This window comes from Saprolegnia parasitica, assembly GCF_000151545.1.
Source record: "Saprolegnia parasitica CBS 223.65 unplaced genomic scaffold supercont2.39, whole genome shotgun sequence".
Classification (NCBI taxonomy): Eukaryota; Oomycota; class Saprolegniomycetes; order Saprolegniales; family Saprolegniaceae; genus Saprolegnia; species Saprolegnia parasitica.
The window spans coordinates 164,220-178,185 of record NW_012156433.1 but is presented as its reverse complement, the minus strand read 5'-3'; the positions used below and the strand labels follow the sequence as shown (position 1 = coordinate 178,185).

The 13,966-nt window shown below is 61.0% G+C and overlaps 5 protein-coding genes across 5 annotated transcripts in view; 3 read left to right on the top strand and 2 right to left on the bottom strand.

The window, feature by feature from the left end:
* Positions 1-256: 256 nt before the first annotated feature.
* Positions 257-2,824, bottom strand: SPRG_08669 (hypothetical protein). Its single transcript, XM_012347912.1, has 15 exons — positions 2,798-2,824; positions 2,712-2,749; positions 2,493-2,665; positions 2,335-2,444; positions 2,209-2,282; positions 2,093-2,155; positions 1,975-2,034; positions 1,650-1,924; positions 1,481-1,601; positions 1,332-1,427; positions 1,195-1,283; positions 1,091-1,144; positions 884-1,037; positions 529-835; positions 257-483 (listed from the first exon to the last, which is right to left on the bottom strand). The coding sequence occupies exons 1-15, from the start codon at positions 2,817-2,819 to the stop codon at positions 311-313; spliced, it is 1,809 nt and encodes a 602-aa protein (XP_012203302.1). The 5' UTR covers positions 2,820-2,824; the 3' UTR covers positions 257-310.
* A 603-nt stretch (positions 2,825-3,427) lies between these two features.
* SPRG_08668 (hypothetical protein) lies at positions 3,428-5,029 on the top strand (the record flags this gene model as incomplete). The annotated part of the gene is made up of 6 exons (XM_012347911.1): positions 3,428-3,670; positions 3,715-3,993; positions 4,030-4,419; positions 4,473-4,616; positions 4,674-4,889; positions 4,934-5,029. 6 exons carry the CDS (start codon positions 3,428-3,430, stop codon positions 5,027-5,029), a joined length of 1,368 nt encoding a protein of 455 aa, XP_012203301.1.
* Positions 5,030-5,278: 249 nt separating this feature from the next.
* Positions 5,279-6,030, top strand: SPRG_08667 (hypothetical protein). The gene is made up of 3 exons (XM_012347910.1): positions 5,279-5,679; positions 5,730-5,787; positions 5,836-6,030. Exons 1-3 carry the CDS (start codon positions 5,309-5,311, stop codon positions 6,007-6,009), a joined length of 603 nt encoding a protein of 200 aa, XP_012203300.1. The 5' UTR covers positions 5,279-5,308; the 3' UTR covers positions 6,010-6,030.
* An 873-nt stretch (positions 6,031-6,903) lies between these two features.
* On the top strand, positions 6,904-8,684 carry SPRG_08666 (serine hydroxymethyltransferase). Its single transcript, XM_012347909.1, has 4 exons — positions 6,904-7,001; positions 7,071-7,679; positions 7,732-7,915; positions 7,967-8,684. Exons 1-4 carry the CDS (start codon positions 6,927-6,929, stop codon positions 8,587-8,589), a joined length of 1,491 nt encoding a protein of 496 aa, XP_012203299.1. The 5' UTR covers positions 6,904-6,926; the 3' UTR covers positions 8,590-8,684.
* A 278-nt stretch (positions 8,685-8,962) lies between these two features.
* Positions 8,963-13,966, bottom strand: part of SPRG_22223 (hypothetical protein) — a gene marked incomplete at both ends in the record, with an annotated part of 5,477 nt that continues 473 nt past the window's right edge. Inside the window, 2 exons of the mRNA XM_012347971.1 lie at positions 8,963-12,586; positions 12,628-13,935. Coding sequence (XP_012203361.1) covers positions 8,963-12,586; positions 12,628-13,935 — 4,932 coding nt within the window. The remainder of the gene's footprint in view (positions 12,587-12,627; positions 13,936-13,966) is intronic.

Below are 13,966 nucleotides of genomic sequence, written 5' to 3'. Positions count from 1 at the left end.
CGGCGTTGGCGTCGTGGCGCTCGTTTTCCAGCCACACCTTCTTGCAAGTTTGCTAAGGGTTCTTGGACGGTAAACAGCTTGGAGAGCAGTGCGCTCTCGACAGGCCAACTGCCGAGATCGACAGCCACGTTTCCGAGATGCCGATGGGGCAAGTAGACACATTTAGGAGGCTCTCATCCGTATGTCGAGTGTGAGACTGTTGACGTCAACGATGTCCAGCTCATTGTAGGCGTGCTTTGCGAGACGCGATGCAAGATGTAGACGAGAGAAGATGGGACGTCGTCGGTTAGGAGGACATCGTCAAATCGGTTTAGGCCAACGCCTCGAGCTCGGCTTGGAGCGCACCTTCGTTCGCAAGCTTGGCGAGCTGGTCCTCGTTGAGCGTATCGCCGTTGGCCTGCTTGACCTTGTAATCCTGGATCTGCTTGAGCTTCTTCTGCACGGCCTTGGCCTTCTTGGCCTTCTCCTCGGGCGTCAAGACCACTAACCACTCGGTTTGCCTCGGTTCCAAGACGCATGCGTACGTACCCTGGGCCACAGGCACGGCGACCGTGGCGAGGAGCGCAGCGGCGGCCTTCTCGATCTCGGCCTTGGCAGCCGCAGCTTCGATCGCCTTCTTCTTCTTCTCGGCCTTGCTGGGCTTCTTGACGACGGGCGGAGCCATGCCAGGAATCACGCCCGAGCCGCCGATCGTCTTGACCGGCGCGTACTTGTTGCGGTCGAGCTTGCGCGCGCCCGTGCCTTCTTCACGGCGGAGCATCGCGGCGAGCGCACCCGTCGAGTTGGGCGGGCGGTACGCTTGGCGCACCGGCGCCGGCGGCGCAATCGTGGCTTCCTACAGCAGCCCTCCATGTCATATCCGAGTGCTTGGATGACAACCAACCTCTTCCTTGGAGCGCGGCGTGGCCGGGCGGTTCGGGTACACACCCGCCGCCGCGGGGCGGAACTGGAGGTCGTAGATCTCGTCACGCGACTCGGACACGACGGGGCCAATGCCGTCGTACTTGAAGATCTTAAAGCCGTTGTCGACGCGGACACTAGACATGTCGTCAACTATCAACCTATCAAGATATCGAATATATATATCTACCGAGGAAAGGTCGTCGCGGTCGCAAAATAGCGCGAGTCGGGCGACCAGCCATGCCTACACCATGTCATCAACACACAATATCGTCATCTCGTTGTTAGACGTACACGGTGGCGCATTCGGACGTCGCGGACCCAAGCTTCTTGAGCTTGTTGCGGTCCCAGAAATCCATGTGGCCCGGCAAATTGCCAAAACCCTACCATGCGTGTCGACATGTAGAGAAGCAATGATCGGTGTTGCGTACGGCGAGGCAGAGGAACCGGCCGTGGGGGCTCCAGCTGATCGTGTTGCGCGAGGCAGCGCCAAACTCAAACACAGGGCACGCCTGGTTGTCGTAGAGCTACACCGCGTATCCAGAGCGTCAACGAATAGGCCACATCCACTCGACTGTACCGTGGCGTTGGCCGGCATCGAGCCCGCGAGCACGACAAAGCCGCGCGAGGTCGGGTCCCACTGCACGTCGTGCACGGGGCCTTGCTTGGTCACGGGGATGCTGCAGTCGTACTGGCCATCACTACGACGTATGAGACAAGTTGCACGAGGCGAGGGATAGGGTCACAACCTCTGGAGGAAGAAGAGGTTGGTCTCGCCGTAGTACGACTTGCCCGACGTGTCGACGTCCGTGCTCGTCTCGATGATGAGCGCCGACCCGTTCGGTGCCCACTTGAGCTTGACGTCTTGAGCCTTGTAAAAGCTCTTGAACGCGACGTGCGACTGCGATGCGTTGGGCGGGAACGGGTAGACGCGGACGCTCGCGGGCTTGCCCTTCTTCTCGGGCACGAAGAGCGCAATCTTGTACGGAATGCTGCCGGGCGCGACGCTAAACTTGGCCGTGTTCTACTCGATACATTGATATTCACGAAGTGAAACAATTTTTGAATGGAGACCTCGAGAACGATGTTGCCAATGTGGCCAGCGCCAATCGCGCGGCCATTGTACACTTGGACCTAATCCACCAGCAGCGCGAATGAGGGGATCGATCGTGCGACGAGAGGCAGAGCGTACGCCGCTGCCGCTGAGGCGCGCGGCGATCGTTTCGTCCGAGCTCCACTGGATCGACGGCCAGTGCTACATGATGATGGAGGTAAGCAAGGCGAGCGGACGAGAGGGTGATGGCGTACGTCGCGCGTGTACGTCTTCTGGTTGAAGCGCGCGACGATCGAGCCGTTCGAAACGTCCCAGACAATGAGGTTGCCTAAGACATGGAGGATGGTGATTCTTGATCGAGGTCGTGGATGCATTCGCACCTTCGGTCGAGTCCTTCACAGGGCGCTGCCACGTGACGAGCTGCGTCGCAAGCGGCGACCAAGCGACGGCCTGGATACCCGGGTTGGCGACTTCAACAAGCACGTCGTTCCTGCAAGCTGCGTGTAAGCGATGGCAGAACGAGTGGACGACGACGTACGTCTCGGTCGCGCGCACGACAAAGCCAAGCTCCGTCGAGATGAACGCAGCCTTACTACCGTCGGGGCTCATAAACATGTTGTCGCACGTCGAGAGCGTGGCCTCGGCCTCGATCTTGCGCAGCGCGAGATCTTCGGGCGTCACGGACGGCAGGCCCCAGAAGGGCTCGACGCTCTAGTAGCCGCATGAGACGCCACCCCAGCGCATGCGGGTACAGTACCGTCTTGCCACGGACGTAGAACTTGGTACGCGGTGCTTCTACGCAGCGCCCTCTCATGCATCGGCGGGCTGGCCAAAGCTACGTACCTTGCGCTTGCGCTTGGGCCATCGCGCTGATTATTTGTTTGGTGATGGAGCCAACGGCTCCGATCAAGTCCGCCGGACTTAATGGGGCATATTACATTTTGAATAGTGTTCTATTAAGAGTGATGGTGGGTACGAAATAGTGTTGTAGGTCTGCCTGAGCAATATGCAGCTAGGTCAGCAGAGCCAACACGGTCTCTCTGACCGCGCTGTACACGCATCTCACCCTGCGCTGGATTTCGAGGGCAGTCCTTGAAAGAAACAGCTGCACGCTTCGATAGTACGCATGCGGGATCGCTTGAGCTACAGCCAACGCCCTTGTCGCACGGTGCTTGCGATCCGTTTAAAAACTTCGGCTTGGTTCCATGGAATCTGGATCGACCTGCGGCGATGGTCCATGCAATCGAAACAGTTTGGCCATGGTCGGCCACGTCATCGCGAGATCGGTTTCGATGCAGCGTCGCTGGGGTATCTTCGGTGGCGGGGAAAGCACGAAATAGTGTACGTCGTGTGCCCTGTCGATCGCACTTAATCGGGCGATGGCGTTTTGGTATGTCGGACCACTTGTTTTTACACTTGACGTTTGTATTGAAATAAAAACGAATGACAAGCGGCGCCATTTTACAAAGTGACATGACGAGCGAGCTCCGGTCCCGGCGCAAGGCGCCGCTGCAGGTCGAGACCAGCAGCGCGTCGCCTACTGCAGAGAAGCCAAGCGCATCGCCAGCGACGGTCTCTGCCGGCAACGCCTTCCGCGCCAGCCGCGAGCATGGCTTGGACGGGCTCCTCCTCTTCCAGGAAGAGCCACGTCAGTTCCTCTTCCTCTTCCTCGTCGTCGTCGCCGTCGCACACTACTCGTTCACGCACGACTCGGACGTACGCCTGCCCTTGGTACCGATACGAAGCTCATGCGTTCGTAGGATTTCGAGCTCAACGTCCGCAATGGGCTCTGGTCGGCCAGCTTTATCTTCCTCGCGTACTGCTTTCTCCAGACGCGCGACGGCCTCCTCGTGCGCCCGCATCCCGGCGTCTGGCGCATCGTGCACGGCCTCTCGGTGCTGTACCTTCTGTTGCTCGCGGCCTTGTCCGTGCAGAACCTGGCGTCGGCGACTGCGGCCATTCGCGTGCTCTTTCCCGAAGTGGGCACGAAGGCGACGGCGAAGCCATCGACGTCTTTGAACTGCGAGATCAACTCGACGGTAGGTCGATGCCACATATTGTCTACTGGACAATAGAGCCCATGGCGGTGTGTAGACGCTGTACCGGGGCGTCTCGAGCATCTGGTTCCTCGCGCACGTCACGGGGTGTGGGGCAAGATGTGCATGTTCCGCGACTGGCGCTTCTGCTGGGTCCTCGCCGTCGCGTTTGAGCTCCTCGAGCTCATTTTCCAGTTTGTGATTCCCGACTTTCAAGAATGCTGGTGGGACTCGCTCTTTATGGACCTCTTTGGCGCCAACTTTATCGGCATGTGCCTCGGCCGCCTCACGCTCAAGTACCTCGAGACCAAGGAGTACGACTGGTCGGGCAAGAAGGGCTACGTCCGGCGCGCGCTCAGCCAGTTTACGCCGTTCAGCTGGTCGCGCTACGACTGGGAGGTCTTCTCGAGCTTCAAGCGATTCGCGCTCGTACAAATCGATTGATCATCATCGTCGCAAGTCGTCTCCACGAGAACGCGTAGGTGGCCGTCGCGGTGTTTGTGTGCCTCCTCGTCGAACTCAACGCGTTCTTCCTCCTGAGCACGCTCAACATTCCAAAGGAAAGCCACATCAACAAGTACCGGCTCGGTCTCATCTTCATGCTGGGCCTGCCCGCGGCCTCCGAGGTAGGCGACCCAATGCATGCTCTGGTATCGTGATGTGTTCATGACGATGAATTGCAGTACTTTGAGTTTGTCACCAACCCCGCGTGCTGGCGCCTCGGCCAGAACGCGTGGATGATGTGCAGCATCGGCGTGTTTGAGGTCCTTGTCTGGGTCAAGTTTGCCGACGGCCTTGCCGGCACGTCGACGCCGCCGCCGGACGTGTACCTCCCGCTCTTGGCCTTTAGCGCGCTCTTCTCGCTCTGGATGCTCCTCTTCTTTAGTCAGCGCAAGACGGTACGCGCATGCAGCATATTGGTCTGTTGATTGGAATCGGCTAGGACAAGCCGTCGACGCACCGCCTCACGCTCCTCGATGTGCTCTTCTACGTCTCGTTCACGCCGCTTCTGTACCTGACCAAGCAGTGGGCGTACTGAGCGCAGTACCGGTAGCAACAAGCTCATAGACAAACAAGCAAATATACTACGTGGCTCGTGGCGATCCCCACGCTCTGCACGCTGCTGCTGCTTGTGCAACCATGTAGCAGTCAACCTACCTCCATGCGCCTCCATGGCTGCGTTGGACTGGGCGGGCTGGCAGCGTGGGCTAGCTCGCTGGCAGCCGTGATGGCGGATGACCTTTGCAGCTTGAAAAGGATGACGCCATCTTTCCGGATACGTGCATCGTGCCGGATACGGTGCCAGGTCGAGCAAAGAATGGAGGTCGAGCCGACGGTCGCGGACGCCCACGACGACGCCGAAGCATGGCTCGTCGACGTCAAGAAGATGCACAAGGAGCTCATGAAGCATGAGCTGGCGTGGCCCTTTCTCGAGCCTGTGGACCCCGTCAAGCTCAACATCCCCACGTACTTTCAGATCATTGAGCGGCCAATGGACCTCGGGACGATCCAGGGCCGGCTCCAGCTCACAGCGTCCGGCGACGACCACGACGAGATGGTCAATGTGTTTGGGCCGCCCGCGGCCATGACGACGTACGGCTGCATCGACGAGTACAAGAACGACCTGCTGCTTGTGTTTGACAATGCGATCAAGTTCAACGGCGACGATGGCCGCATCGAGTCGGTCGGGTACGCGTCTACCGCTCGTGCTGTAGCATCCGCGATCGTGATTCATCTAGGAACATGGCCAAGCGCATGCGCCAGCATGTCTTGGCGCGTCTTGCGTCGCAGTTTACGGTTGATCTTGGCATATCCGCAGGCGTGCTCATGGCTCTTGAATACTAGGACGCAAGCTTGACATGGGAAGAAAAGGTCGAGCTCAACTTGCTCCAAAAGAAGATCGCGGACGCCAAGGCCCAGGGCGTGCGGGAGCGCTGGAAGAAGGAGTCGTTCGTCGCGCGATGGAACCGGCAGAAGATCGAGTTTCGGAACGAAGTCGCCATGCAGGCCAGTCCGTAGCGGCGAATACATGACGTACTACAAATCGTTGGCGTCTCTTCTTGAGCCTCGCACGACGACCTCAGTTTGCATCCTGGCGTGCCACGAAGAGGCCTCGATTTGGCCTTTCTCTGCATGGGGCAGTCTGTACTCGCTTCAACTATCAACTGGCCGATGGCCTCTTGGCGGACGAGCGAGGTACCAAAGACCATTGTGACGACCGGTGTACGTAGCGATGGAGCGGTCCATGCATGGGTATCATAGAGTCTGTGCTCCATCTGATAGACATCACAGATGCCCACCCACGGCCTCACCACGACACAAATGCAAGCCGTGCGGGCGACGATGAGCTTCATGTCTAGTAGGCCGTACTCGCTTGAAGGAGATCTCGCTGCTGCTGCCTGGATGGATGGATGGTGGCGTCGCGTCAGAGCATCTCGCCGACCAAGTACCGGTAGCCCGTTTACTGGCCTTCTCGGCGCTGCGAGCGCGCAACGGAGAAAACAGTGGTGGCGACGTGGGTTCCATTTGGGTGGCGCTTCTGGTACGCGGCGCAACATGCGGTTGCAGGAGGGCCCATGCACCCAACTTCTTGGCCGACGTCGTCGCCATGGCCCTCTCGCTGCCATGCTGGTGCATCGATTGCATGTCCCTCGCCATGAGTCATGCAGGGTCAGCGCGACGATGACGGCGAAGGGATGCGTCCGTCGTGATTACCAAACGCGCTCCCACTCGTCTCACTTGATGTGCCACTGACTGCGCCGATCCAAGTGCAACGCTGCGCGCATTGTGATTGGTCCGCGCCTGCTTGGCAGTGTTTGATTGGCTAATATCCTGGTGAGTGGAAATCTTCCTTGAAGTCGTGGACGGTATACAAATGCCAAATGAAATGCAATTCGGACTTGTGGTCATTTTCGCTTTTGCCCCGCTCGAGAAAGATGCTCGCGATGAAGAAGCTCGTGGCCGCGCTCCCCGCGCGCCAGCTCCGCGCGTCCTCCACCGCCAGCCTCCAGGTACATCCTCATGATGATCATGATGATGGAAGCGAGGATGTGAGGTTGACGGCGGTATGTGCGCACTAGTGGGCCAAGGACATGAACAAGCCGCTCAAGGAGACGGACCCGGTCCTCTTTGACATCATCGAGAAGGAGAAGCAGCGCCAGCGCAACTCGGTGAGCTTGATCGCGTCCGAGAACTTCACGTCGCGCTCCGTCTACGACGCCCTTGGCTCGGTCATGTCCAACAAGTACTCGGAGGGGTACCCGGGCCAGCGCTACTACGGCGGCAACAAGTACATTGACCAGGCCGAGCTCCTCTGCCAAGAGCGCGCGCTCCAAGCCTTCAACTTGAACCCGGAAGAGTGGGGCGTGAACGTCCAGTCGCTCTCGGGGTCGCCGGCCAACTTCCAGGTGTACACGGCGCTCCTCCAGCCCCACGACCGTATCATGTCGCTCGACTTGCCCCATGGCGGCCATCTCTCGCATGGGTTCCAAACAGGCACCAAGAAGATCTCGGCGACTTCCATCTTCTTTGAGAGCATGCCGTACCGCTGCGACGAGTCGACGGGCTTGATCGACTACGACACGCTCGAGAAGAACGCCGAGCTCTTCCGCCCCAAGCTCATCGTTGCCGGTACGAGTGCGTATGCGCGCCACATTGACTACGCGCGCATGAAGCAGATCGCCCAACAGGTAGCCTTGTATCTCTTGCAACGATGGTATATCTCATCGCTCGCTCCTGCAGAACAATGCGATTCTCTTGGCCGATATGGCGCACATCTCGGGCCTCGTCGCCGCAGGCGTCGTGCCGTCGCCGTTCGAGTACGCCGATGTGGTCACGACGACGACGCACAAGTCGCTCCGCGGTCCCCGTGGCGCCATGATCTTTTACCGCAAGGGCGTCCAGAGCGTCGACAAGAAGGGCAAGGGTACGTCCCTCATACACCGTAAGCACGAGATTCTCATGCATGTTGCTGTAGAGATCATGTACGACTTGGCGTCGCGCATCGACTTTACGGTCTTCCCGGGTCTCCAGGGCGGCCCGCACAACCACACGATCTCGGCCCTCGCGACTGCGCTCCTCCAGGCGCAGAGCCCGTCGTTCATCGCGTACCAGAAGCAGGTGCTCGCCAACTCCAAGGCGCTCGCGGGCCGTCTTATGGACAAGGGATACACGCTTGTCTCGAACGGCACGGACAACCACCTCTGCCTCGTCGACCTCAAGCGCTCCAAGGGCATTGATGGCTCCCGCGTCGAGTTCCTCCTCGAGAACGTCAACATGGTCATCAACAAGAACACGGTGCCGGGCGACAAGAGCGCGCTTGTGCCTGGTGGCATGCGCCTCGGCGCGCCCGCCCTCACGACGCGCGGCCTCACGGAAGAAGACTTTGTCCAGGTCGCCGACTTGATTGACGAAGGCGTCAACCTCGCGGTCGCGATCAGCAAGAAGGTCACGGGCAAGAAGGTCCAGGACTTCAAGGACTATATCACGGCCGGTAACGCGGCGACGGAAGTCGAGGCGCTTGAAGCCAAGGTCACGTCGTTCATGCGCAGCTTCCCCACGATTGGCTTCGAGGAGGAAGACATGACGTACCGCGACTAGAGTGGTGCCGCCGACTAGATGTATACAACAACAGAACAATGGCTTCGTCGTGGGTATCGTACACATACACCGACTGCACATGCGTTGATCTCAGCGGGGACGCCCTTGGAGTGAGCGAATCGCGGCAACAGGACGGCCCAAGTCTTTGCAGCCGACCTCCCATCTCGCCCACGAGTCCTAGCGACTCAAATGGTAATGAAGGGCGTTTATCTGGACGCCACCGTTGGTCCCTTGTGTTGCCTCAGAGTCACGAGTATCTAGCAACTCAGAATCTGGCGCCTTCTGGGCGACCATCCCACAAACCAAGAACACATCATCGCATCCGATTCACAAATGCATTGATTGATCCAGTCCATTTACCAGATGTATCGCTTCACGGAGCCTTGCACACGAGGCCCGTCTTTAGGTGCACGGCGACCGAAATCTGCTTGAACGTCTCGAGGAGGTCAATGCCCGAGACTGCATTGTGGAACGTGCCCTGCATGTGCACGGCGAGTTGCTCGAGGCAGACAAAGTTCATTTGGCCGAAGCCGACGAGAAAGCTCAGCAACTGGTGGCGGCTAAAGGTCGTCGCAATGTGCTGGGCCAAGTAGACACCGCTGCCGGTATTGTTGGGGTACCCGTCCGAAAAGAAGAGCACGACGGGCGTGTACGTCGCGTGCGGGTTGCGCGAGAGCACCTCGATCGCGCAGCGCAAGCCAGAGTCAAAGTCGGTGGCTTGGCCTTGGAACGGAATCGTCACCTGGAGCATCTCGTCCAGGGACCGGGCTTCGTACTCGATGCGGCCGCGCGAGCTAAACGTCACGATCGACACAATGTCGGCGCACGTCGGGCCCTTCTTGGCGCGCTGGTCGGCCAAGTAGGCGTGGACCGCGGCCGTCACATCGAGCCACGGCTGCCCCGACATCGAGCCCGACGCATCCAGCACAAACACATGATGGTCCATGCCGCGACCGGCATAATGCTTGCAGTTGAACACGTGGCCTTGCACGCGTGTGTGCCCCGGGGCGAGCGCGTCGTTCGCGCTGCTGGGCACGTGCCACGCATCCAAGACGCAGTACGACGGGTCGTCGGCCTTGTGGTCGGGCGCGTCGCACTGGAACGGGCACAAGCCAAACGCAGCACGCTCAATGGCGCTCGTGACAGGGTCTTCCCACCCGAGCAGCTTCCAGTACGTCTCGTGGAGCACCTCGTCCATGGGCTGCTTGGGGTGCGGCTCGAGCGGCACGGTGCAGTGGCGGCGGCCGTCCGACGTCGCATACACGCACTTGGCGGCCGACGGATAGTCGCACGCAATGTAGTGCACGTGGCCGCGGCCCATCTTGGCGCAAAAGAAGGGGCACATCTCGGCCACCCCGCGCTCGCCGGCCGTGTACTGGCGGCCGTCAATGTCGACGCTGGCAGAGTCCGAGACAAAGTACGTCTCCTTCATGTTGCCGTGCGACGTCTTGTGCAAATCCGCGTGGCCAAACGCCTTTTCGCAGTAGTATTGGCAGCACGGACAGCGCACCGTGCACGTGTGCACCGCCGTCGTGCACGCGTGACCGACGCCGTCGTGGTCCAGACGACCCGTCGGCAGCGACGCCGCACACTTCTTGCGCCCGCCATTCATCGCCTGGTGCGTGTACTCAAACGTGCTGCGCGCGCCGCAAAACGTCTCCGTCGTCTTCTCCAGCTGCACCTTGACCTCGCACATGCCGTCGACGGCGCACTCGGCCGCGCACAAGTGCTCCTTGCCGCACGCGTGCAGCGCGTCGGGCGCGTGAAAGTGGTCGTCGGCCGCACACCCATTGCCACAGTCGGCATAGCTGCACAGCTGCTGGCAGCGGTTCGCGCCGCAGTGGTGGCGGTCGTGGGCCAGCGCAAACGGCTGCGTGCACAAGCTGCGGCAGTTGGGCGCGGCGCAGGGGTCGCCGCAGCAGTGGAGCACCACGCTGCACGAGTGCGCGCCCTCGTGGTCGGCGGCCAAGTGGCAGCTGCCGTCGCAGTTGCTCGCGTTCGCCATCGCACAAGGCGCCGGGCACGTGTGGTCCAAGACGCCGCAGTTGCAGGCGCCCGCGTGGCCCGCCGCCGCGCCGCACGGTACAGAGTCATTCAAACAGTAGGCGCAGTGGCCCTGGCACTTGTGGTTCGTGCCGCAGTCGTGCACCACGTTGGCCTCGTGCAAAAACGACTCAAAGCAGCCGAGCTTGCAGTTGGCGCACGTGTGCTGGCAGCGGCGCAAAAACTGCTTCGTCTTGAGCACGCACGCATCGAGGCCGTCGCGCTCGTCGCGGTGCACGACGCCCAGCGCCTCAAACCAGCCGCGGACACGGTACTCGCGGCGCCAGACGACAAAGCCCCAGATCGCATCAAACCGCGCTTCCTGCAGCACCGTGCGCGGCTCGTCCATGTGGTCCAAAAACCGATGCAAATACAGCAGCAGCGTCGCCTTGGCGCTGGCCAGATTGGCGGCCACGTCGCTTTCGTTCAGGTCCAGGCCAAAGTCGAGCGTCTCGTCATTCGGCGCCACCATCTCGGGGTCCGTCACGGCCGCCTGGAACTGCGCCGTCATCGCCGCGTCGTGGTCTGGACCGAGCGACGTGCCGTCGTCGAGAACGCCGTGGCGCAGCGCGTACCGAACGTGCTGGCGCGACACCACGCTCTTGTGCGCCTGCACATTGTCCTCCATCGACGTCCAGTCGAGGAGCGCAATCTTGGCCAGCACCATGCAGAGGCACTCGTGAAAGTCGTGGCCGTTGGCATACGCCTTCGTGTCGCGCGCGTTCGTTAAGAGCGTGGCCGCCTCGGCCAGCGCCTCGTAGTAGCCCTTGTTGCCGAGCGGCGGGCAGCACGTAATCACCACGTCGCCGCCATACATGGCCGAGACAAAGTTGTCGGCCGTGTTTTCGCTCAAGAGCACCGAGAGCTTCGACTCAAACTCGGCCACCACCGACGCTTGGTCGTTCGGGTTGACGTCCTTGGCGTTCAAGTAGAGCTGCCCGCGAAAGAGGCGCTCGTCGCCCTTGAGCAGCGCGACGCCTTGCTGAAACTTGGCAAACATGCCGTCAATGTCCTTGTCAAAGCGCATCTCAATGCGAAACACCGTGAGGCGCGAAATCGCCGCGTTGAGCACCGAGAGAAACGTGTCTTCCTGCGCCGACCGCTCAAACGACCCGGGACCCTCGAAGTCGAGCACGACCACGAGGCAGCGACCGAGACGACGCAGCGTCAGCCACACGCCGTCCGTGCAGCGCGCGCCCGAGATCGCAAACGAACTGCCCGTGAGGTGGTTCAAAAAATACGATTTGCCCGTCGACTGCTTCCCCATCGACGTGAGCACAACGACAGGACCCGTCCACGCCTGCAGCACGTGGCTCGCTGGACCAAAGCCAATCTGCGGCGCCAGCGTGTGGGCTTCCGACCCACCGGTAAACGTGGCCGTCACGCCGTCCCGTAAGAGCACCAGCTGGTTGTCGTGGGCGCGGCAAATGGGCACGGGCACAAAGCCAACCAGCTCGAGGATCCATGGCGCGAGGGCCATCGTCGGCCACACCAGCGACGCGCTGCCGACCTCCACGTCCTTGGCCAGCGAGAGCGTCGACAAGTCCTTGTTGAGCGCCAGCAGCTTGGCCATGACGCCGTCCAGCACGACCGAGAGCACGTTGCGGCGCGCTGGTGTCTCTGCAAGCACGTGCAGCTGCAGCGCGTGCGGCAAGAGCCCGCCATCGTCGTCCATCAAGGCGCGGACCGGAAACTTTTCAAACACGTGAAAGAGCGCCCAGAGCACGTGCGCTTCGCCAGCCGTCGCGGGCGCCGCTTCCTGCGCACACTGCAGCTGCCACGCCACCTTGCCCGTCACGACCGTCATCTTGAGCTCCACGACGAGCGCCGTGGTCGGGTCCAACAGCACAATCGTGTCGGCGTAGGCGCGGGCCTGCGTCGCCGGCCAGTTGAGACGCGCCGGCAGCGTCAGCTCCGCCTCGGGCAGCGGCGCGTGGTCGTGCGTCATGAGCGTCTGCACGCGCACGAGGCCATTTCTTCGGGCACGAGGCAGACCACAAACGCGCCGTCGTGCAGCTTGAGCACCTTCGTGCTGGGGGTCGCCACAAACTGCGGCACGTGCTTGGAGAGCTGCTGCGTGCGCAGAAAATACGACTGCGCGCTGCCGTCCTCGCCCGCGCAAAAGACGCCGTGGTTGTCGCCGCCAAACACAAAAAACTGCGTGAACGGCGGCGTCGGCCGCAGCAGCAGCAGGTTGACTTGGTGCACGCGCTCCAGCAGCTTGTACGACTCGTTAAACGCAAACAGCTCGACCTTGTGCGTCGAGTGCAGCAGGCCGAGCATGCGGTGCGTCGCGTCAAAGTCGCAGCGCTCGACCAAGTGCGGAAATTGCTTCAAAAGAAGCTGCGTCATCGCTCGGCGCCCGTGCGACTGGAACGCGCGCACATGCGTCTTGCCGTCGAGCGTATAGACGACGACCACCACGGTGCCAACGACAGCTACAAAGACGACCGACGCCTCGAGCGGCAGCTTGAGCTTGGCGAGCGCATCGCCGCGCAGCGGCGTCAGCTGCAGCATCGTGGCGCCACCGGCCACGTGCTGCTTCGAATAGCTCACGCGAGCGTTGGTCGCGTTCGTGATCGTTGTCGTCATCACGGTGGAGGAGCCGTCGTGGGCAGCATTCTTCTCGTCGACCGCCGAGACAAAGGCTTCGTGCACAATCGCCTCCTTGATCGCACGCAGCTGGGCTTGGTGGTCCTTCTTGCGGCCCTCGATGGCAACGACGTGGCTCACAATGATGTCGAAAACGACCTTGTCGTGCAAAAACCGCTTGAGGTCATGGCACCAGTGGTCGTGGTGCGACTGGAGCGCGTTCCGGATCTTGGGCAGAATCAGGCGCATGGGGGCCGCGTTGGCTGCACTGAGAAACGGAAACGTGAGGGGCACAAAGGCGTCCCCGCCGAAAAAGCCCATGAACGACCCCGTCAAAGCTTGCGCAAACGACTTCTTGCCCGTCATGCGTGGATCCATGCGCAGCAGCTGTCGGTACTCAACATTGATCGCGTGCGCAACGCTGGCGGCAAAGTACAAGCACATCGGCAGCTGCATCGCACTGCTGAGGTGCTCCTTGAGCAGCGCAAAGTCGGCCACCATCGCCGTGTGGGCAACCATTTCCGCCGCCTCCGACGGCTCGTCCGTAATGTAAAAGAGGTACGCAGCGTTGCGGAGGCATCGGACTTGAAGCTCGTCCAAATGATGCGCCACGTTGGCAGCCACGTCGGCACGAAACTGGTCCTGCAGGCTGGCAAGCGTCACGTCTCCGAGCATCGCCTCGGGAAACACGTCCCACGCCTGCAGCGCTGCCTTCATGAGCGGACGGGGGATCGCAGTGCGC

What these genes read in the sequence shown, in the direction of transcription:
- SPRG_08666 (XM_012347909.1), top strand. Translation starts at nt 6,927, where the DNA reads ATGCTCGCGATGAAGAAGCTCGTGGCCGCGCTCCCCGCGCGCCAGCTC. An exon ending in CCTCCACCGCCAGCCTCCAG is followed by an intron (nt 7,002 to 7,070) that starts GTACATCCTCAT and finishes TGTGCGCACTAG; the next exon opens with TGGGCCAAGGACATGAACAA. An exon ending in CGTCGACAAGAAGGGCAAGG is followed by an intron (nt 7,916 to 7,966) that starts GTACGTCCCTCA and finishes ATGTTGCTGTAG; the next exon opens with AGATCATGTACGACTTGGCG.
- SPRG_08667 (XM_012347910.1), top strand. Translation starts at nt 5,309, where the DNA reads ATGGAGGTCGAGCCGACGGTCGCGGACGCCCACGACGACGCCGAAGCA. An exon ending in GGCCGCATCGAGTCGGTCGG is followed by an intron (nt 5,680 to 5,729) that starts GTACGCGTCTAC and finishes TGATTCATCTAG; the next exon opens with GAACATGGCCAAGCGCATGC. An exon ending in GTCTTGCGTCGCAGTTTACG is followed by an intron (nt 5,788 to 5,835) that starts GTTGATCTTGGC and finishes CTTGAATACTAG; the next exon opens with GACGCAAGCTTGACATGGGA.
- SPRG_08669 (XM_012347912.1), bottom strand. Translation starts at nt 2,819, where the DNA reads ATGGCCCAAGCGCAAGCGCAAG. An exon ending in TTGGCAACATCGTTCTCGAG is followed by an intron (nt 1,925 to 1,974) that starts GTCTCCATTCAA and finishes TGTATCGAGTAG; the next exon opens with AACACGGCCAAGTTTAGCGT. An exon ending in AACCTCTTCTTCCTCCAGAG is followed by an intron (nt 1,602 to 1,649) that starts GTTGTGACCCTA and finishes CATACGTCGTAG; the next exon opens with TGATGGCCAGTACGACTGCA.